At 31.8% G+C, this 24,450-nt stretch overlaps 3 protein-coding genes and 1 long non-coding RNA gene across 4 annotated transcripts; 3 read left to right on the top strand and 1 right to left on the bottom strand.

Annotated features, from left to right (window-relative positions):
- The first annotated feature begins 221 nt into the window (after positions 1-221).
- LOC123206184 lies at positions 222-1,453 on the top strand. Its single transcript, XR_006499954.1, has 3 exons — positions 222-327; positions 432-467; positions 783-1,453. It is a non-coding gene; the product is annotated as an uncharacterized LOC123206184 (long non-coding RNA).
- A 152-nt stretch (positions 1,454-1,605) lies between these two features.
- Positions 1,606-2,487, top strand: LOC123206185 (neutral ceramidase 3-like). The gene is made up of 3 exons (XM_044623321.1): positions 1,606-1,786; positions 1,875-2,000; positions 2,296-2,487. The coding sequence occupies exons 1-3, from the start codon at positions 1,634-1,636 to the stop codon at positions 2,422-2,424; spliced, it is 408 nt and encodes a 135-aa protein (XP_044479256.1). The 5' UTR covers positions 1,606-1,633; the 3' UTR covers positions 2,425-2,487.
- A 3,502-nt stretch (positions 2,488-5,989) lies between these two features.
- Positions 5,990-8,572, bottom strand: LOC123206194 (probable hexokinase-like 2 protein). Its single transcript, XM_044623332.1, has 9 exons — positions 8,298-8,572; positions 8,072-8,222; positions 7,805-7,981; positions 7,502-7,576; positions 7,214-7,369; positions 6,863-6,961; positions 6,651-6,781; positions 6,417-6,498; positions 5,990-6,298 (listed from the first exon to the last, which is right to left on the bottom strand). The coding sequence occupies exons 1-9, from the start codon at positions 8,570-8,572 to the stop codon at positions 5,990-5,992; spliced, it is 1,455 nt and encodes a 484-aa protein (XP_044479267.1).
- An 8,861-nt stretch (positions 8,573-17,433) lies between these two features.
- On the top strand, positions 17,434-18,715 carry LOC123206182 (transcription factor NAI1-like). The gene is made up of 3 exons (XM_044623318.1): positions 17,434-17,831; positions 17,980-18,354; positions 18,446-18,715. Exons 1-3 carry the CDS (start codon positions 17,439-17,441, stop codon positions 18,536-18,538), a joined length of 861 nt encoding a protein of 286 aa, XP_044479253.1. The 5' UTR covers positions 17,434-17,438; the 3' UTR covers positions 18,539-18,715.
- The last annotated feature ends 5,735 nt before the right edge of the window (positions 18,716-24,450 follow it).

Genomic DNA, 24,450 nt, shown 5'->3' with positions numbered 1-24,450 from the left:
TCCGCTTACTTGAGCCAAAGGGTGTTTGACTTGGTTTAGTTCGAATTCGACTTAAATTTATAGTATAAATATATAGTTCGAATTAATGATTTAAATTCAACTCAAATTCATAACTTGAATACGTAGTTTGAAATGGGGCCATATCATAGTTCAATTGTAGAAAACTAGTGCTTATAACTTACCATCTATAAGCCCAAGCTCCTTCTATAAAATACCAAGTATAAGAAGCGAGGGTTTTAGGTACATTTCTCTCGCTCTCAGAAGTTCAGGTCACTTCTAGAGATCTATAGCCACCAAACTCAAAATGGTAAAGGGACGCCAAGGAGAGTGAGTCAAGTCTCTTGTCTAACCTTAATCCCTAGCTCTAGTTATTGATTTTTCTTTTTCCCTACCATGAATTTTGAAGCTCTTTTGTTAGTTCATTTTTGCAGACTATATGTAAGAGGAACCATCCTCGGATACAAGAGGTAAATCTTTTGATGACTTTAGATATCTCGTGCAGTTATAGATCCTTTTTATCACTTGGATTTAGACTTGCTTTTGAAAGAGTTATGAATTAGGTTGTAAACTGAATTAATTAATATTGATGAAATATTGTACAATTTATAGTATTATATTATGGTTTGAAAAGGAAATATAATCCTATGAAACATAAAAAACAATATACATCAAATCATAATAGTATCAAATCAGAATTAGATCAAATCAATCAGAATTGGATCTGATTATAATTAGACCGAATGGAAAAGTATATATTATTTAACACTTTCTTTTAATTGCAGTGAGAGCTCATAAGGCTACAATTGAAGACTCAAGGAGAGAAAATGCTCACGAGACAATCCTTTGGTAAAGATATCAACAAGCTGAGAAATAGTTGAGACATGTCGAAGTTGAATGGGCCCACGAGCAACTAACTCACAAATGAAGTGCAAATCGATATCACTATGCAGAGTGCGAGCATGAAACACTGGATTAACAGCCAAGTACAGAGCATACTAATTGTTATGAAACACAAGTGGAGATGAGTGTAGCAGAATAACAAACTCCTATAGAAGATAACAAAACCACTGAACATCAACAATTACATGTGCAAGTGCCTGATATTTGGACTCTACACTAGAGTAGGATAGAGTAGCCTGGGCATTCCAACAAACAAGGTTGAGCCTAGGAAAATACAACCACCAGTGATAGAATAGTATCAAATCATAATCAGATTGAATCAAATCAATTAGAATTGGATTCAGTCATAATCAGACAAAATGAGAAAGCATATATTATTTAACAGCCTTGCTAGCAATAAGTTTGGTTCATTTAGATTAAATAATGATAGTATGATAAATTTAGATTGATTTTTGTTTAATGAGATACTAAGAAATCGAGTGGTTACCAGTTAGCCTCTGTTTGGATATGAGATAATGTTTTTTTAGTGAGTCGTGTTATTGGTTTACATTTTCCTGAAACAGGAAAGATATGCATTTGCATTGCTTTGAATTTTTTGTGTTCTTTTATTTTTGAGTTCTCTGTGTTATTGGTTTAAAAATATTTTTTTGCGTTACTAGGAAAAATATTCAAGAGAACTAGAATTCGCACTTGTTTGGTATTCAATGTTTCATAAATTGGCTCAGTTCGCAATATGTTAGATTTCTTCCAGATTGAGGTCACACTTCCTAAACAGGGTGGAGGTTCTGAGGTAGTCAAAACATGTTTTGCAGCAAAGGGGTTTGCTTTTGCTGCTAGAACAACTGATGGTCCTGGAGAATTTGGTTTTAAGCAAAGGGATGACCAGGTAATCTGTGAGACATTATTTGTTCTCAAACATTGTTTTGCACTACCTATGAGTTCTGTCTGTAAATTTAACTGTGATGCTTTGGCAGGGAAGTCCCTTTTGGAGGCTTGTGCGCAATGTATTTAAAAAGCCTAATAAAGAACAAGTTGATTGTCAACATCCAAAGCCCATTTTGCTTGACACTGGGGAAATGAAGCAACCAAACGTTTGGGCAGTAAGTCGTAATGTTGTTTGGTATTGACTTCCAATTAATAGACTGGAATTTAGTATGCAAAGTTCCACAAAAAAAAAAATTGTTGACTCCAAATTTTAAGGCATCTAAAACTTGAGTAAATTTATATAGGAATTTCAATGTGTTTCAAAATTTGTTGATTACTTATTAGAACATATCTTTTGAATTTAGAATTGTGCAAGTCAATTTGTTGAATTTGTTGATTACTTATTAGAACATATCTTTTGAATTTGTTGAATTTCAATTGTGCAAGTCAATTTTCTTTTTCTCCTTTCAGGGCCATTCACTTGTCAACAATCTCGTTTCTATAACCTTAAGCTTCCAGAAGTCAATTGTTACAGTTTTTATAAACCAACTTCTAGATGTCTTTTTAGTCCAATGGAGTTGGTATGCCATGGAGACATGATATTTTTGGATTACTCTTAGTTGTATAAACAAACTTTAATAACATGGGGCACTTTTGCCTCTTTTCTCAAAGCTCCTCCACATTTTGTATGTATGTATATTATACTCATTTTAATCATATCGTTTATCTTCACATTTGTAAAAACTTGAAGATACAAATCAAACATGAAATACTTGATGTTGATTGTGCATAATATGTGAATTTTTATGTTACTTGTAACAATTTTTTAATTTTGATTTGTGAGAGACATTATCATAATAAAAAAACTCTAGTTTTTTTTTTTTATTTTTAATTTTCAATCATATAGATCCTAAGATAATTATAATTAGTAAATAATCAAGTAAATGGATTTTGAAAATTAAAATTTTCATTATTAATATTACTCTTACCATATATATATATATATATATATATATATATATATATATATATATATATATATATTGTTGTTATTATTTTTAGTGACCAGCAAATTTATCTTTAAAAACAAAAATATTTATCATTGATATTATATTGATATAACAATGAAAGTATTAATCATTAATATTATGTTTAGTGATCGATATATATTGTTATAATAATGAAGATATTTATCATTGTTATTATTTTTAACAACTTGATCTTCTACTCAATTTGTGTTGGATGTAATACAAGTATAATAACCTCTTGTAACCGAATGGAAATTTGTTAAAAGTAAGCAAATATAATATCAAATGATCAACTAAAAAAGTATGAATGATCCACTTACTACAGAAGTATTCAAAATTGTTGGTGCATCATCCCACGTTGGCAGGATAATGGTCCTTCACTTAAGTATATGAGAGACCCTATTGTCTACTTGGAGATGGACAAAGGGCGTTAAGTTCCTCATCGTCTCATAAATCTAATACTACATAATATACAATAATTATCGTTAGTATTTATAATTGTCTGTATTAATCTAACTAGATGGATTATATGATGCTTATGTAGAAAGCAATAGAAAATCCCATTAACGAGTAGTTAAGCAAAGGGGGTGACCTCTTTTAAGGTGGGTACTTTTATATACATTCATCTTACCTTGCATGTATGCCCCGTCGAATGGAGTCTACTATCTTAGTCCATACCACCGAACCCTAAAGGTAACAGTTGAATGCATCAAGATCATTGACTAAATATAATATGCGATCTCAAATAACATTCTTATTGTCTGTCTCTAACAATTTAACATGCAATAAATACAATACCACAAACTTGACAACATCCTCGTTACTATATCCCTATATTTGTGACTCAACTACCCTTTCGGTGTCCAAATAAGTTATTGACTAAACACTTGAAAAATATTCCTCCTTTAATTAGGGTGTTTCTAAATAATCAATGTAGGTTGACACATCTGTATTATGCTTGAAGACAAGACCTGCCACCATAGCAAACTCCACAAGACTGAAACGGACATTAACGCCACTTATTCTAAGACAAAGTTTTCTTGTTATATCCCTACGGTTAATTAAATGAAATAACATTATATGTATAAGTACGACGCTAAATCGAGTGTCCACCAATCCTAAGAACCACCCAAAACATGTTGTCTGGAACATCTTTCTTTGGGTCATCAGAAGTTTTTCATTTATTGTTTATGGTGCTCATTGTGTCCTTTTTCCTATGGGTGTCATTTGCACCGGAAATGCATGGGCCTTGTGAAACATGTATGCATCTTCGTGATAATTGATCCCAAATCCCTAACAAAATGACAAAAGCATTGATTGTATAAACCAATACTGTGAACAGAACATTTTAATGCATGTTGTGAACAATACTTCCAAGTGAGGTCGTCTAGTCTAGGCAAGATTAAGTTCTCATCAACCTGTTCATTTAGACTCCCTAATATAGCAGATAGAAATCAAACAATTTTATCATATCACAACTAACAAATCAATCACATATTCACATATAATATTCTTTTGGACACAAATCATGCATTTCTAACTTTAAAAATCATCTTTTTCCTAAATCCAAACCTTAGATCTAACATATGATAAAAAAGGGCCTATAGAATTCATAACAAGCTACAGAATGGGTCGGCTCCTAGGGCAAAATCTGAGTAAGGTTGAATGTTTTGGAAGTATACATATGTGAGCTCGTGAACTTTATGCTCACTAGACTAGGCTTGTTTAGCATAATTGAGTTGAGCTTGTTAATAGCTCGCTATGCTTGGATCATTAAGCGTATTCGAGTTTAGCTCGTGAACAACTCTCAAGTAGCTCAGCTCGTTAAGTATGCTCGAGTTGGGCTCGTTAAGAGCTTGCAAGAGCTCGAGAACGAGCTGCCTTTTTGTTTAGCTCGAGGATCTCGATCCAGGGCTCGAGCTCGCATGAACAATCACCAAACTTATTTGAGTTCAAATTCAGCTCAATTTGAATCTATCCATGCTCCAATGGCAAGACTTGAATCTATAAGGTTTATGCTTGCTCTGACTTGTTTTTTAAAGTTCAAATTGTACAAGATGGATGTAAAGAGTGTTACACTGAACAATGTTTTGACGGAGGAAGTATATATAGAACAACTTATTGGTTTTAAAGATTCTCATTTGTCTATTCATGTGTACAAGCTTAAAAAGGTGTTACACAATCCTAAATAGGCTTCAAGAGCCGGGTTTGAAAGACTAACCACCTTTTTTTTTACTGATCATGGTGTTTAATTTCACTTTAAGGTATTAAAAGTCACAATTTTCGAAACTATATGGGGCCGAATAAGATTACTTATATTTCATATAACAAAATCATAAATCCCTTCCTCAGCAAACATTTGGACATCTACAAACGATGACTCGTCAACTTCTGCTAATTGTTGTTCATCAAATACTGTTCGTAAACTTTCTTCAACCGCAATTATTCCACATATCTCGCCCAACGATTTGCCTACGCGTAAAAATACTCAATTTTCCAAGAAGTTGTTGTCATCATTGTCACTCTTTGATAATTGTTTCTCTAACAAAACAGCAACACTATACTCAATTTTCAATTTTTTGTATCGGGCAGCAAAGAATTTTTCTTTTTGATTTTTTTCTCTATGTCAACCATAGTGACCACGTGTTCGCAACTTATTAGTTGATGGTTCATGTTTTATTAAAAAAATCTTCAATATTTTTAACATGACGCAATTACTATTCTACCCTTTGCTTGTTAACGTTAACAAGAAAATTTGGATGTAAGGTGGTATCAAGTTCTTTTTAAAGTTCAAGGGTGACAACTGTTATTTTGGCCAAAAAAAAAAGAGAGGGGGACATAGTCATTCTCCCATTATTAAATGCTACAAATTAATTAGTAATTTTTTGGGTCCTTTAAATTATTTACAAATTTGACATAATAAAAATAGTACTATTAAAAGTCTTATTCAACTTGTCTTGCTTGAATTTTTGGTCTATTTTGGTTGGATGCTGCCCTTCAAATGCTGTTCAATTCAGGTTGCGTTATTGCACATTACTATTTTCTCAATTTTAGTAAGCTTTAACATATTAAATTTGTTGAAAATATTACTAAGGGAGAAGCACATATCGAGCTGCTTAAATTTAGGATGAACCAATCTACGATTGAGAAGCAGCTAGAAAAAGAGCCCCAGCTCCAGAGCCCCCATGAGAGTTTTCAAATTTTACATTTTCTGAGAGTTCAGTCCCTAGCATTTCCCATATACTGCTGTGCAAATAATTTCTGAAGAGTCTGTAGTGCTCGTAAAGTCCACCTTCAACAATTACTACACTTCTCTTATGCTCAATTCTACCAATCTTCTTTAGAATCCCCACAATGCCAGCTCCTACTAGACGTGCTCCACGTTCTGCAACAATGTCACAAACCTCCACCACAACGTCTCTTGCCATTATACTAGAATTTGTTATCTGGAATCAATCGATTTAATAGCCACGTAAGTAGGACTATTTGGTGAATTTGTTTGAAGAGTCAAATTTAACTTTCAAATTACAGTAAATGAACAAGTTCACTGTAAAGAAACCAAACCTCGAAAATTTCCTCGAGTTTTTTACCGACGACTTCATGATCTTCAGATGTGTCTTGATGCATGATAGCCATATCCGGTGAGCTAAACACGAAAACATATCAGAAATATTATAAACATGCTTTTTTTTCTTTTTTCTATTGCATACCATACTTATAAAACAACTTTTAATGTATCAACTAAATTGGGCCACTTTGTTGCAACTGATATAATACACCGGGATAAATCTTTGATACCTTAATTGGTACGGAACTCTAAGTTTTGGAGGTACAGTATCTCCAAATAAGGCAGTTTCTTGGGCGATCTTCAGTAGTACTCTTCTCACAATTTCTCCCAAATACATTCCTGAAATTAGCTTTTCAAAAATCTGGGACAAAAGAAAGATTTGAAACAAATGAATTGAACTTATGGTAATAAAGACATTTTTAACATATGTAACTTGCCATACCCGGGAACCAGGATTCAAGCTTTCAGCATCTAAATAAGCATCAAATTCAGTTCTCGGAATATGGGGGGAACTGAAGTTTCCCCATTCTGTGCTAATAACCTGCAATTCTAGACATAAAGATTACTACTATGTTATCAACTGCACATATTCAATAAAATTATGTGTACAACCTTTTAAGAATACAAATAAGTATACATATGATATATCAATAATGTGATTAGATAATTTTAAATTAAAAAAATAATATTCAGTCATATAATAACACATCATATGAGTGAGTATATATTTGTGTACTAAAAATTGGATACACACAATTTTGTTTATAGATGTTGGTTCACATTAGTTGATTACCATCTCGCCTGATTTGGGTGATGGGCCTTCCCAACTAGGGACTGCTTGTGGTGATTCAATATAGGCAGCATTTGTGCCCATCCCAAGAGTAACAGCAGTAATAGTTTCTCGGTCATAGTATCTACCTCCAGCTAGATTTCCAATTGTATCATCAACCTGCTCAAGATCTTAGCCAAGATAAGCAAGAGAAACTCCTCATTTGTAATGCGGAACAATGCTATTACTAGACAAAACAGACCACTATATATGAGTTAAAAAGAATCAAATGGGCAGAAGTTTTTTTGTTACCAATGCATGAACACGAATGTTCATGTTAAGTTTCCCCAGAGCTTGATTGACTTCAGCCACGAGTGTTTCTCCAACCTGATTTCATTATGTCAAGTTTCAGTTTAAGAGAACAGAAGCTTCAAATTTTGCTGTGTTCAAATGGGAAAATAAAGTACTTTAAAGTTTTCAAATGTGCAATATTTGCACCTTCTTTTCATACAAAGTGCTGGCCACCTCTAGGTTATTGTAACTAGAACACTTCGAAGCAATAAAAATGGCAAATTCCTTATTACCAACACTTAAATAAAGATAAGCAAACTTAACTGCATCATTAACCGCAAAACGCTTCCACTTTATAGCAGAGCCAGAGGTTGATGCAACTTGCTCCACTGGATATGACAAGATAAAACCCAATTTCTTTTCTTTTTGTGGAGCATCATCGTCCTCTGGATGTGCAGAGACAAATTTTTCTATCTCTACAGCCATGAATTTGTATAATTCCTGAAGACACCAGGAATTCAACAAAATCAAACAAGACGTCCAGCATAATTTTTTGTAATCACTATATCTAAGATACCAATAAAATCAAACCTGTGAAGTTCCAAAATTCACATTAGGAGGAATATGAATCTCCTCCCTGTGTAAATCAGTAATAGGGTTATCGTTTCCTCCAAGTCTCGCACACAATATCAAAATATTGGTTCCTCTCAAATTTATTCCATAGAATAACCCCTTCTCATCCCTGCGATAAATGTTATATCAAGTAAACTTAAATGGCTTGACAAGAAACAAAATTCATGAATTTCCATGTGTCTACCCATTTGGAAGTGAATCAACGTAAGAAACAAGCATATTAAGGTTTTTGTTTGAGTGATTTGATGACAATGAAGCGTGCATATCAGACACCAATGCGTCTGCTATCTGCCATAGCTTGGAGACGGGAGTGGCGCATTCCGTGGCAAATTTGTGTATAATTCTTTGAGTTTGGTTACACTGTTGCTCTTTTCGTTTCCATTGCCTTAAAACTGCTGCTACCACCACAACTGTTGCCGCTGTGCTCACTGCCGCCAATCCTACCACTTCCTTCTTCATTTCCGATCAATATTTCCTTTTCTACCTGAGGGTGTTTCATTTCATGAAATTTTATGAATCAGGAATAACAACAGTCCGCTTTTCAAGCGTGGAGGAACGGGTATCATGCTTAATGGATAGGCGTAAGACAAAATCAAGACATGAGTCCGAATAAGCCCACTAACGAGATTGAATTACAAACCTGGCCCAAAAAATATTCTAGTTTACCTATACAGAGAATTGAAGGGACAATAAGGAAACACATTTTTTCATTGTTTAAATTCATATTGTTGATATAAATATTTGTATTAATGAAAAGCACGCAAGAATATGATCTCACACAAGAGGATGAAAAATGAGTGGGATTAACTACATGATTGTGTGTAAACAATGATAAGTAAGTTAAAATAGTTTGATCTACTATTGACGATTCTATATCTACTATTATTTTATTAAGTGTTTTTTACTGAGTTTGACAAAATATAAAATGTCACTAATGGAGCTCTTGAAAGAATTATCCATAAAAAATTGTAACATTCACAAGTAATAAGATTATTTTTAGTCATTTTGATTCATTAATAAGTTAATATAAAATTTGAATTGTCGAATTTGGCTAAGTGTTGAAAGATTTGAGTTTTAGTCCGTTTGAACAATTTTGTGTGAAAGGTACACCTCTGTTTCAATCATGTTAAGTAAACGATATAGATATTGTGCCACATTAAATATTCAAAAGGTTGGATGACTATTCATCAAAGATACACAGACGATTTCAATGGTTATCTTATTTGAATTTTCTGTTTAAGGAACGCATTTCACAAAATGTAATCTCACCCAATTTTTTGATAACATTTTCTTTTTAAGTATATCTAATATTTTTCAACAATCTAGTGAAAATTTCAACAACTTGAGAGGGAAATTCTGCATCAATCTATTATTTTCGTTGTTATTCAATTATAACATATTATAGAATCTAGTTTGATGAATGTAGGAGATAGAATCATGTTAAGATTGAAGTTGGATGGATATTAATGTGTTATGTATAGAGGTGTCAATGGGTCGCATCGAGCTGTCTCTAGTGCAGGTCATTGGGCCTAGGGGCTTAGCCAGGCCTAAAGCCCACACAATTGTAGGCCTTTGGGTCAAGTCAACTAAAAAAATATATGATGTCCACGACTTGTATATAGATTCAAGTCGTGCAAGGCCTTAAACTGGCTAGCCCATTAATTTTAATAAAAAATATTTTTTATATTATAATTATTATTATTATTATTATTTTTAAGATTATGTGAACAGTAGTGAGCTTGATGCCTAAGCCCAAGGCTTGATCTTAAAAGCCCACAAGACTAGCACAACCTATGATAATATTGGATTGTACCCTTCCTAGTTATACTATTTTTTCGTGCTTCGACCTAGACTGTGGGTCAGCTCAACCCATTTGCCATGTTTAGTTATATACGATTCTTATTTGTGGAAACGTGATATTTAGATGATGAAATATGTTTGACTAAAGGTGTTGAATGACAAATTTTTTGTGATGGTAGATTAAGGAAAACACTAATGGAACCAAAACACAAGAGGTCGTGCTTTGATGAGCCCTCTATTATAGACCTTGAGGGTAGTCTCATGCAATCTAGTTGCACTTGAAGAGAGTGTGTGTTCCTCCTTATTCCTCTACTCGACCTTAGGAGGCTGAAGCGACCAATAAACCATACTTAGGCTATTTCTTTATAATTGCATTGGTAAATGAGAATGTCTTGCATGATTTTGGGACCTTGCCATGTCAATGAAGCTTAAGTAAGTTTACAAAGTGTGGCACAGAGGTAAACTGCTTTATTTTTATTCCGTAATCTTTGTTTAATTTGCTTCATATACTAATCTGATTGTGGTTATTTTATATATCCATAATTTTTGGGAATGTTTTTGCTCCTCTACAATAAGACTTATCCTGTCCTATTGGGTAGTGATTAGAGTGGGCAAGAAAATAACTAGCTCAAAGGAGAGCAAGTGAAACTTCTTGCACATAAGAACCCCGGTGACAGTCACCCGAGCTCTCCTTTACACATACGAATTTTCTTTACACGTCCATGGTCTAACTACACGTTGGACCATCTCGATCTTCATCCAACCGAAAAAAAAAAACACTAGCAACCTGCAAATACAAAAAACAAGAATTCAAGAAAAGTTACACAAGTAGAAAAATTCCTTACGAAAAATAACTGATACTAACTGTTGGGGTATCTTACAAGAGAAACACAAAGTCAAAGAAAAGTCAAACTCCCATAAAAAGCCCCAAAAGCCACCTCGTATGAATTTTTCACCTTTAGTCTGACTTTAGATTCAATGAGGCAAAGCACACTTCTTGTGTTGCTACTCATGGAAAAGAAGTTGACATAGAAACCTACACCAAGACTATGAAGGTTCATGGAGGATCAATGACACACTCTTATAAGGAAAGTCATGATGGTGAACGACATTCGATACAACTGAGGAAGACACATGATAACATTTGGTAAGGAGTAGATAGACAAAAGTCGACTGCCAGTAAGCATGAAAAGCCATTGTAAAGGTTGCTTTCCATTACCTCTTCTTCAATGGAGAATTCAAACTCTGAACTTTCCTATTCCATTAGACTTAAAAAGGAGACCTCAACTCTCCTTTGTATAAAGGTAAGCCCTAAAGAGAACATGTAGAGCATATACAAGAGAAATCAAGAAGAAAGATTTTATGGGAGGTTCACAATTTTGGTCATTTCGTCTCTCTTTTATAGTCAAAAGGTAAGGGAGCAACAATCCGGGGAAGTAAAAAGTGCACAACCAATTGTATTATACAAGAAAGTGAAATGATAACACGGATATTCTGCTCTAAGTGTATGAAATCATAGTATCGCCAACTTGCACAAGCTAAAAAATACAATGAATTTTTTATGTGACAAAAGATTTTCAAACTTCTTGAAGTGCTCTTTGCACTCCAAGAATTAAGGGCATTTTTTGTGTAGCAGTTCACAACCTATTAAAATCCTACTCAAGGAATAAATGTCTCGACTAGTGATAAGTGATTAGACAGTTTCTATTCAACATTCAACAAAAAGAAAGAAATCACTTTGAGTCGAGACTACAATTACGCTTCAACCTAATGAAAGAATCCGTCATATATTTTCTAAAAAAACATCCTCATAATGTTAATCCATCAAGTAATTAATGTCTCATCTAAAGTAAAAAATGCGCGTATATTTGATATATATCATTATGTGATTAAATATTATTTTATTATTAATTCAAAAATATTTAATCACATGATATTTTTGAATTAATAATAAAATAATACATAATCATCTAATAATACATATAAGTATATACCCATTTATGTACTTAAAATGGATTTATATAGTATATTATTCTACTATAAATAAATGTAAGATTCCAATTTATTTAAATTTAAATTATGAATATAATTTATGATTATCCTAATTTAGTCAAATTTGATGTAATTTCCTTCAAATTATTCTTGCCCATATGTAAGTGAAAATTAGGGGAAAAAGAAGAAGCACATATACTACGCAATAAAATATTGTATCATCATTCTCTTGTAATACATTCATATCAATAACAATCCCATAGATGTAAACATTTTGATTATTAGGTCAAACCATGTAAAAAATCATTGTCTCATTTATTCTTTTTCTCCTTTCCATTTATCGATATAATCATGTAAGATATACTTAAGTCTTTTTAGATTCTAGTCATTGCTATTATTGTATCTTTTGTGTAAATCGTATCAATTGCTACTATAATTTATTTTGCACAAGATTTGAAATTATGTGTATCAATTAATGAGGAAAATTCACATCAACACTAATTTATAAAATATATTATCAATATCACATACTGTATTGACACAAGCTGTCAAGTTGTATATTATACGAAGGTCATGACTATATATTAAAAACTTTTATCATGTGATTATGCTGCGGTTTGAAGACAAAATAAAAGTATGAACTTTTACTTTTACATCTTGATTTGCACATACTGAGAGCAGATATTACGTTGGATTCGCTTTAGATAGCAGAAACCCATTATTTATAATAATCTGTCTATATTTGGAAGATTGCTCAATCAAATAGAGTATATTTCAAGTCGCATTTTTTATTGGGTCCCATCGTTTCAGAGAAATCCCAAAAATTATTGTTGCTCTAACTAAGATTATATTAATTACTGGGCATTAATGACATCTTTAAAATTAAAACTGGTTACTCGATTCTCATTTTCCTCACGTTAATCATCTTGTTATTGTTGAAAGCTACAACTACCTTCAAAATTAAGTCAAAAATTGATAAATAATTTTAAATCTTGGAAGCTATAAATGAATTAATGTAGAGAGTAAACTTTAATTACGCCACAAATTGACTTAATATTTATTACAGATCATGATTTAGGGTAAAACTTCCCTTTACCCAAATTCACATTGATACTTATAAAATGTCTATGTAGCGACAAACTATGGGGTCAACTACTAATACTTCATACACCTATAAGTAAAAGTGAAACGTTAATAGGTGTTTCGCCGCTAAAAAATAAAGAAGAATTTCACTTTGCATAATGTACAAGATTATTTTTCAGTATTATCCCATGTCGGTTAGGAAAAGCAATCGTCCCTCATCAAAGAAAGGTCATACCATCAATGTAATTGTCTTGCTATTATATAATTGGAATATGAATAAACATCTACAATCATATGTGTATATATTAGGAATTTTTCGATATATAAAATATATCAATAAAATTATATACATAAATAATGATACGTCATTATATCATTAGATATTATTTTATATTTAATTTAAAACTAATCACTCATATAGTAAAATATCATTATTTATATATAAAATTATATGTACATATTTTTAATATATAATTTAAGTATATAGATAATATATTATCATATGATTTAATTATTTTGAATGAACAATATTATGTGTATCAACTTTAAATATACAAATGAGTACATATTTATATATATTATCATATGATTGAATGTTATTTTATCTTTAATTTAAAATCACTCAATCACATAATTATATATATTAAGTGTATTTATTTGTGTATTCAAAATAGGTATGTATAGTTTTATTATTTTGAATTAAAGATAAAATAATAACTAATTAAATGATAATACATAATTTATATATCTAAATTGTATAAAAAAAGTACGCACGTAACATTACTCTAACATAATTATTTCACAATTTCAATTGTCATTATTATTATTATAACATCTTTTGTACATGACTTGATATTACATACCTGTAATTGGTGTTTTAAAAAAAGAAAAAAATTGGCATCAACAAATCATAACAATCAAGTTAATTCCAGAAAATTTTTCTATTCCAAAGCTTTTTTTATTAGTAATACCATATTAAAAAAATAATTGTCTCAGTCTGGTTCTCCTAGTTTCTCCAGATTCTTCAGTCTTAACATTTTTTTTATAAATAAAATCTTATTTTTAAATTTAAAAAAAGAACAACAGTGTATTTTATAGGTGTTAGAATAAAATTAAGACATTATTTTCACGCTATATTATAATTAATCGATTTCTATGTTTATTCACTTTCGATACATCCATTACACAACAAAAGGGGGCAGCAGTGGTGCAGCTTCTAGTAAAGTTCATAAAATCCAAACATGCCGCCTGCCATTGTTGCCCACACGTTTGCCCTAAATTCTCAGAAATCTTCTTAATATCCCACAAGATTATCGCAGCGACCAGACACACGGAGTCCGCCGGCCTCAATTCTTTCTGGAGATTGCCGAAACCGAGAAATCTACCATAATTAAGCACACCATAAGTATATATCAATTAAATACTGATTTAGGTAATCCAGTAAGATCCATTTGTTAGAAATATATATGGAATAATCCTGGACTACTTAAATGAACCAATCAACTTAAAAAGAAGCATGTTGAAGGTATAGAAATAATAATAATTTTAAAAACTCTATATTCAGTACAAATCTACAATAAAGGCGATTTCGGTAGGATTTGAGCTTTTTAAATTTTATTTTAATGTGTTCTTTTGCACAATGGAGTACACTGAATCTGTAAATACAATTGTTAAAAATTCCCGTTTGATCACTACACGCCTTCCACATAAAATTTAATTACATTGCAAATGATGTGATTATTTTAAAAATATTATCATGAATCACATAATCACATAGTTCATATATAGCATTAATAAAACGTCACTTTCAAATGCATAGAAAATGTTTTAGAGTGATAGCAACTAGTGGCTTCTAGATTTAATTGCAACAATCATAACCCGTTTTATTATTTCCAACTACTTTTGGAGTTTTCATAGTTTGTACTTAATTGAAAGTGAAAGAATAGAAAAGTGCTCGAGAAGAATAGATGAATGATTACCAGCTTTATTGAGAAGAACTTTGAATAGCAAAGGACAAAGGACTTATTCCCACCTAAATATTATTCTTTTCTCACGTTTTTACTTATTATCTTTCAAAAATCTAAATATTCATTTATGAATTATTAAATATATTAGTTTTAAAGGTAAAATTATTATTTTATCAGTAATATTAAAAATAAACTAAAATTTTATCTTTTTTATCTTCTAAACTCTAAAAATTAACAATTTCTCTCTATACTAAATTTTAAAAAGTAACATTTCTCCCCTAAAATTTTTTCATTCTCCGACACCCTCTTCATTCTCTTCCTCTGGTGGTCACACTCTCCCCATCTCTCTCTCTAATCGGCTGTCGAAAAGCTAGGAAGATGAGGCTTTTGGATGTTTTGTTTTCCCAACTTTTGGATCGGAGGGATAGATGGAGAGAGAGCGATGCTAGAGGAAGAGAAAGGAGAAGCTGCCAAAGATAGTGTCGAAGAATGAAAAAAAAAACCTAAGGAAAAATGCTACTTTTCAAAATTTTGTTTAGAGAAAAATTATTATTTTTTAAAATTTAAAGGGAGAAGGGATAAAATTTAAAACTAACAGATTTGATTAACTTTAACCATTTATGATAGGGCTGGATTCGAGCCGAGCCGAGCTCGGCTCGCTTTATTTAGGGGCGGCTCGAGTTCGGCTCAAGCTCGACTCGAGCTGAACTCGGCTCGGCTCGCTTTATTTAGGGGCGGCTCGAGTTCGGCTCGAGCTGAACTCGGCTCGGCTCGAGTTCGGCTCGAGCTGAACTCGGCTCGGCTTGAGTTTGGCTCGGCTCGTTTTTAGCTCGGCTCGGCTCGTTTTTCATATCAAAAAGACATCGTTTTGTGTATATATAAATGGATCAAAACGACGTCATTTTATATAAAAAAAATTTAAAAAAGTTTTAAAAAAATATGCCCTGCCAAGCTGAGCCAGCTCGAGCTCGGCTCGAGCTTGATCGAGCCGAGTAGAGCCTGGCTCGTTTTGGGCTCGAACCGAGCTGAGCCGAGCCCGAGCTCAAACTGATTCGGCTCGAATCCAGCCCTAATTTATAGGTAGAAATTTGAGTTCTTAAAAGATAATAAATAAGTACTTGGGAAAGAGTAATTTTTTAATGAGAATAAGTCCTCTGGCCAATAGGAAATATAAGAAAACGTGATGATCGATGCTATGTCTTTGAATACAAAATGTAGTTGGATTATTAATAAACAATCAGCTATTTGACCCTTCATGTGAAAGCAAATAAATGAAGTTGTACATGTTGGGTGGGGTGACCACAACATTTCGTAACATTAAACAGCTGAATCTTGAATTTTAATTACGGTATGAATTTTTGAAAAGTAAAAATAAGGAAACTGGTCTCACACGGAGCCCCATCCTGAAGCAAGCCCCTTTCTTTTTCATAATGAAGTTACCTTGTGAGCATTGGGTTTTGTATACAATAATAAATGTTTATTATTCATTTATTACTTAATGTTGAAATACATATATAATCCACATTACTTGGTAAAAGAAATATAAAAAAGAAAAAAAAATAAACATATTCATTTTTAGGTAGATTTAGAAATAAAAATATAACACGAGGCCCTAATAAATTATAATAATAAGAGTATATAATTATAAGTTGAATGGCAATATTATATTGGCAAAGAGGAATAACGTGGGGCAAGGACCAATGCGGCAGAGACTTTCGTCCTAGACCTAGAAAAAGACAAAGACGCCGCCTACAAAATGAACAGATATAATCGAGAAGGGAGACTCATTTTCACACACGCATGCCACTTCAACTTTTATGTTAAACGCTATATAAAATTTCTCCTTCCTGTCACTGGAAAAAGAAAGCTTTAATTCTCTCTAAATATTCAGGTAAACAAATTCCAAAATGCATGCTATGCATAGTACTGTGTCTCCTAATTAATTCTCAACATCTGAGAATTCTGTGAAATATTCCTGCATTGTTTTTTCATTTTTGGGTGCAATAAAAAAGATCTAGGCCTTGTCTTGGAGATGTTTATTAAGCATTGTTGTTTTCATAATTGCTTCTTAAGGTCTTCATAATTTGATGTTCTTTGGTTGTGTGAGTTGGGATCGATCTTAATTTGATTTTTCCTCATTTTCCTTTGAATTTCGAATCAAGTTTTGATCACCATCACATGCAGTTACATATATGTATATTTGACTTCACTGAAATGCAAAGCAATACTATAAATATCAGGAGTTGCTTGAGATCAAATCAAGGTTTAATTACTAGTTCTTCGTTTACTCTTTCAGGTTCAATTTATAAGATCCAATTCTTATGGAAATCGCATCAGCTAAATGGTTATCTGAACTGGTAAGACAATTTAACACACGTTTTCGTTGTATGGGTTTGAATTTCTTCATTTGGTTGATTGTTTGATGGTAATTCTGATATGATTCTTAGGGAATGGAGGATTCTGTCTTTTTCCATCAAGAGCAAATGGACTCTCTTGATAACCAGCTATATGGAGTCAATTTTTCGCAAATCACACACAGCAATCACGGTTTTCACCCTGAAGCGCCTTCTCGTCATGCCCTTGTTGAGATGTCTACAAAACAAGCGGATAGCTTGAACTCTTTCACGGCTGAACACATTTCTTCTAATGCTTCTCCTTCTTTCATCTCCTCCCAAATTATTTCTTTTGGGAACTCCTCCGCCGCATCTCCGCCTATTTCTGATCTAGTCTCCAGTAGCAAAGAAGCCATGATTCCTAAGACTGAGCCTAGGACTTCTTTATATGCTCAAGAGCATTTAGTTGCAGAAAGAAAACGCCGCGAAAAGCTTAGCCAACGGTTGATAGCTCTTTCAGCTCTTGTTCCTGGACTAAAGAAGGTATAACAAATATCTTTTGACAACTATTTCAACGATTCTTAATTTATCTAATTATTCAGTCTCTTAAACTCTTGTTTCCAAAGCCAAAAAGGGAATGACATTCCTGTGACTGCAGTTGGATTAAATTATATCTTGTGTTTATTTGCAGACAGATAAGGCTTCTGTCCTTGGAGACGCTGTCAAGTACTTGAAACAACTTCAGGAGCGTGTGAAAAAGCTTGAAGAACTGGCAGCAAAGAAAGCAATGGAATCAAAGGTTGTGGTGAAGAAATCTCGTCTCTTTATTGAAGAAGATGAAACTTCTCCATCTGATGAGAAGTCTTGTGACCAGTCCAACCAATATCTCCCTGAAATCGAAGCCAGAGTTTCAGATAGGGACGTGCTTGTTAGAATCCAATGTGAGAAGAACGAAGACTGCCTTGTAAACATACTTAAAGAAATTGAGAAGCATAATTTAACTGTTGCCAAAAGCAATGTTTTATCATTTGGGAACTCTACTCTTGATATAACTGTTGTCGCACGGGTAAATTCTACCTCTAACCTCTTTGTTTATTTTAATTTTTTTTTATGTAGATTAAAGAGATTAACGACCAGCTTCCATTTATGTGTTGCAGATGGACAGTGAATTCTCACTTACAGCGAAAGATCTTGCGAAAAATCTTCGACTAGCTCTATTGCATCCATCTGCCAAAAGAAAGCTGTGCTGATATTGTGACTCTGAAGATTACATATGTATACAAGTAATTCTGAAACGACGTGTTAAAGAAGACTGTGTGGAAGAGACTCTAATTTAACCATAATTAGCTCTTAATTAGAGAACATCATTATCTGCTTTGCCTTTGTGGATTTATTGAGTGGAGTTAGGTGCTATATGTACAAACTATGTTTACAAACAGACACAATATAACTTTTTTTCTTATGAATAATATTGCGTATACAATTAATAAATATAAATTTATATACAAATAATTTTATGTATTATTTTAGTTTTAATTCTATATGATTTAATATTATGTTTATTTTTAATTTAAAATTATTAACAATTTTTTAATAATTTTATTGAATAGGCAGACCCACCATTGTAGCGGGCAAAATTAAAATTAAAAAAATAAATTATTCGTGTGTAGAACTGCAGGGATCCATTCTGCAGACCAATGGCCACTGGTCTTTTTCTTTTTACTCAGTACTCCTACTCCCGCATAAAGCCCACCACCCTTTCCTACTCCAATGGCCAAAAGACTTATTCTGAGCCATGATTTTTGGTGAATTCCAAAACTCTTATTTGTTAATTTTTAAAAATTTAAATATTCATACTTTTATTAAAATTTATAATTAAGATTAATAATAAAAATGTTATTTAACTAAAAATATTTAAAAAAAAAACTAAAAATATATCACATTTGTCTTCTTTAATTTAAAATTTTAATAATTTTTCTTCACCCAAAATTTAAAAAGTGATTATATCTTCCTTAAAGTTTTTTAACTTGTCGGAGATGACAAAGTTTATCAGAAAATGGTGACAAAAAAAAACTTTAAAAAAAAATTATCACCCTTTAAACTTTAAACAAGAAAAAATTATTAGATTTTTATATTAATAAAAAAATATAATAAATTTTTAGTTTTTTTTTATATTTTTAACTAAATAATATTCTTATTTTTAATTTTAATTACAAATTTTAATAAAAGAGTAAGAATTTCAATTTTTAAAAGCGGATGAAAGTTTAAGAATTCACCGAAGCTTGGTTGGGAGTAAGTCTTTCGGCCATTTTTATTTCGCAAGGTCTCCACTAACTTGTAATTACACGAGCCATCTGCCCATGTTTTTCACTTTCCTCCTTTTTCTACCCCTTGACTTGGGAATATTTTAGAAAGGCCAAACAACTCTTTCCCACCCAAGGTTTGATGTTTTCTTAAATGTCCCCCTTTTAACTATAGAAACACCAAACACCCACCCATGGCTAGTTAGATTTAATAAAACCTTAACGTCTACAAATTTTATCTCTTTTTGCCCTCCTAAACTTTAAAAACTAAAATTTTCCCTCAGCCTAAGTTTTAAAAAATGGCAGTTTCACCCTAGGGTTTGGTTTTGAAATCTTCAGCGACCGTTCTGACTCCATTGTCGACGACCTCTCCTTCCGACGAATGCTTTCCTCCTATTTGGAGGCTCGATCGGCTTCGTCTTCACCTTGGGAGACGAAGAACTTCGTCGGGGAAGGCGAAGACGAAGCCGATCGAGCCTCCAAATGGGAGGAAAGCATTCGCCAGAAGGAGAGGCTGCTTCAGGAGGGAGAGGTGGTCGGCAATGGAGTCGGAACAGTCGCCGAAGATTTCAAAACCAAACCCTAGGGTGAAACTGCTATTTTTTATAACTTAGGCTAGGGAAAAATTTTAGTTTTTAAAGTTTTGGGGGGCAAAATTAGATTCTATTTTAGTTTATTTTTAATATTATAGTGAAAATATCGATTTTACCCTTATCACCACCGTTAGAGTTTTGTTAAATCTAACCGACTATAGATGGGTGTTTAATGCTTTCATAGTTAAAAGGTGGAAACTCGAGAAAACATTAAACCTTGGGTGGGAAATAGTCGTTTGGCCTTTTAGAAATTGTAAATGAAACATGTCACTGCTTTTTAAATCAAAAATCAAGTGTAAAACGTAACTTTGCTTGGAAAACAACATGTGCCTCCTGATAATAAGTCGTAAGTGCTCTCGGTAAGTCAATTTTGTGGTGCTATAAACTCAAGGTTTGAAAGGCCAAAATACATATTCCCACTTATCATCTTTCAAAATTTGAAAGGTCAAAATACATATTGCCACCCTAGGTTTGATGCAAACCTAACCTCCTACCTATTAATCATTAAAAATCTAAATTCTCACTTATAAACTGTTAAAATTAATAGAAATAGTTAACTTTAAGGATAAAATCTTTATTTAACTAATAATATATTAAAAATAATAAAATACTATTCATTTTCCCCTTAAGTTTAGAAAACTAATAATTTTTTTCAAGATAAAACTTTGAAACTTAAATTTTTCCCCCTAGGATTTAGAGTTTTTCTCCCTTCCCTTTTTTAGTGTCGAAACTAATAAGTTTCTCTCTCCCTTCCTTTTCCGGTGCCTCTCCAACGTTTTCCTCCTATGAATAGTCTTCGTCCATCGTCTTCATCATCAGACGAAGATGATTAAACCCTGAGGGGAATGTAAAATTTTAAAGTTTAATATTGGGAGAAAATTATTAGTTTTCTAAATTTAGGGAAAAAATGGATAATATTTTATTATTTTTAATATATTACTAGTTAAATGATAATTTTACTCTGTAGTTAATTATTTATGTTAATTTTAATAATTTATAAGTGATAGTTTGAATTTTTAATAATTAATGGGTGGGAGGTTGTTTTTGCATCAAACCTTGGGTGGGAAATAGTCATTTGGCCATTTTGAAACAATAATGAAAAAGTTTTCAAGATATCACATCAAGTAGAAAACTATAAGGTCAATTAGCTTGCAAAGGTTACATTCATGCTGTTTCCGCAAAAATGACAAATAGTCTTACGCTCAGCCCTCGTGGTTGAAATGTCCACGTCTCTCTATTTCGAAAGAAAGATTGTGTCTATGGTCACCCATTTACCTAATTGTTCATTATTAATCAAAATAAACTTTGTTAATCAAATGTTGGAATCTTTAATAATAAATTTCAAAAGGTAAATTAAGTCAAGAAAAAAATTATTAGTATAATCCATTGCTTTTCTACTAATTTGATTCTGATGTAGCTACAAAGATGACATACTTACTCAGATATGTCCGAACCGACTAATAGAGGATATTGATAGTTTGTTACAAAATCAATAATTTTGACCCATAAATCAATAAAATTGGTAAAACATTAGAATTTTACCTTACCCAAAGTTTACCTATCTGATCAAACAAGGCAGACTACCCTGGTTACCAAAAAATAATTAATAATTTTAATTTTGAGAATTATAGCATTTAAGTTTAATTAATGGTTAAGAAGCCTGCTTTTATAGTTCGAAGCTATCTATACTTTTTTTTTAATAGTAGTTAGTGTGCAGGGATAGAGGTGTTAAAGGTGTTATTGTGCAAGGTTAAAGGAAACGGTGCGTTTTGACAAATTGTAAATTGCACACGTTTTATTAGTGGCGAAAATAATAAGGGAGGTAAAATGCTGTTCGCTGATTTCTCTCTTCAGCTCAAAATCGAGGGTTTTTCAGAGGCTTCCATCAGACATTGAAGCTATTCAGATCAATGAATATGATGGTCTGATTTGGAGACCATATTTTATACGGATAGTTCCAACTTTTAGTTAAGTTTTTCTTGTATAAAAACCAATGTATTCTCTTTTTCTGTGTAACAAGAAAAGTCCTTAAGAAGTTATGAAACATTTTTTTGAACATTTTTCTTTGTTCAAATCTTGGTGCTTGTTAGTTTCTTGAGTCTCAAAAATGAAATTTTGAGAAGGTTGGATATATAAAAACAATAAAACTATGTGCACAACTCATATACACAATTTTATACATAAACAATAATATATCACCACGTGATCAGATAGTTTTAAATTAAAAAATAAACAATACATAATCATGTAATAACATATCATTGTTTGTATATAAAATCATGCACATAGTTTTATACGTACAAAAACTTGAAAATTTTAACTTTTTTAATTGTTCTTTCTATACCCACAAATAAACAAACTAAAATCTTGTTGATCAAAATTTTAAATGTATGTATTACCGTGTTATACATCAACACTTCTATATAGACATGTTAAACTAAAGCCCGCCTGATACTGTAGGCCCATAGGCCTTCTGAGTTGAGTTGTGGGTTGTAATATTAGGCCCATGGGTTGGTCTAGTCTGATACTGTTTACAAATTTAAAAAAAAAAAAGGGCAAAAGAAGGATTGCTTCTGCCACATGCAGATGATAGAAGCAAAACCTTTATTTATTTTTTATATAAACCAATCCAAATCTTTTTTATTTTCAATTTTATTTACAAATATCTCAATCTTAATTCTTTCATTATATTCTCAATTTCATTTTCTCTCATCAACTCTCTTTCAGAAACTGTCTAAATTTATAAATAATAATTCATTGTGTCTATAATTTTATTTTTATTTCGGTTTTATCATTACAAAATATTACAAATTGATTCAATGTTAAATAAATCCAATGTCAAATAAATTCAGAAGTTTGGATGTTAAGGACAAATAGATAAATGATATGGTATATATATTTTATTTATATTTGTAATTATACAGCATGTAAATTAATTTATTTGTACTATGTTATAAACTTATAATATTTTTGATTATATAACCCCGGTATTTCTCTATCACAAGTAAAAGATTATAAATAAAATGTTTGAAATGTTGTCATCGATTTTAATAATTGTGTTAAACACTCTCATAATAGTTAATATGAACCTAGAAGAGGGTGAATAAGTTGTTAACAATAAATTAAATAATACACTGTAATAAATTACAGAATAAACTTTACAAACCACACAACTAAAACACCAACAATAAATTCAACAATAATAAACTTTAAAGCAGAAATAAACAATAATAGCAACAGAGACAAATAACAAACTGAAATAAATAATAACAATAACAATAAATGACAATATTAACTACAACAATAAATAATAATAAATATCAATAATAACAGATAATATTTAAGGAGATAGAGTTATGGAAATGCTTATTTAGAGTGGTTCAAAACTTTTTCTTGCAAGCCTCCTACATCCACTTCTCTAAGCAAACCGTCTTGGAGTTTTACTATCTCCTGAAGAATTTTCTACAGGTAATATATCTGAGATTTTGCCCACTACACTAATTGATACGGGATTGCATCAACAATATTTGATTACAAGATATGAAGAAGTTTAAGTGAATATAACTCTCAAAGAATAAAAGTTTGAAGCTCATGAAAAGTTATAGAGAAATCAAAGTAATGATATTTTTAGTTTTTTTTTTTTTTTTGGCTTCTTTTGATTTTTCTTCTTACTTTTTTTAATCATCCTGCTCTTCAATTTGAAACCAAATTTATAGAGATGTTTGATTGTCCTTGAGTTGAGTTTCTGTCGATAGTCTTCTGAAAAAATTCAACGAAGAAAAAGGACCTCGATCAGAGTTGCAATGGATAGGTTTAAATGTTTCAACGGATAATTTTCAACACGGGTGGCAAAATCGTATCACGACGGCTTAATTTATTTTTGCATTTAAAAAATAATCCAAAAGCTTGAATGGGTATATATCGGGTTGCACAAGGTTGAAATACGGGTTTAATTTTAAGAATGGCATGGCTGAAAAGCTTTGAAAAAATTGCACGGGAGGGACAAACTTTACACGCGTTGCACTTATACTGGATTTTATGTCACAACTGGGACAATAAATATTTTGACACATGGTAGTGACGCATTGAACAAATCTGACAACAATTCAGATGAAAATGTCATGGTTAGGATAATTTCCAAAATGATCTGACTGGGATAATAAATATTTTGACACATGACAATGACGCATTGGACAAATATGACAGTGATTCAGATGAAAATATCACGACTAGGAAGGTTTTCAAATGTCCCAACTGGGACATTTA

This window comes from Mangifera indica, unplaced genomic scaffold, assembly GCF_011075055.1.
Source record: "Mangifera indica cultivar Alphonso unplaced genomic scaffold, CATAS_Mindica_2.1 Un_0027, whole genome shotgun sequence".
NCBI lineage: Eukaryota > Viridiplantae > Streptophyta > Magnoliopsida > Sapindales > Anacardiaceae > Mangifera > Mangifera indica.
This window is presented reverse-complemented; position numbering and strand designations above follow the sequence as displayed.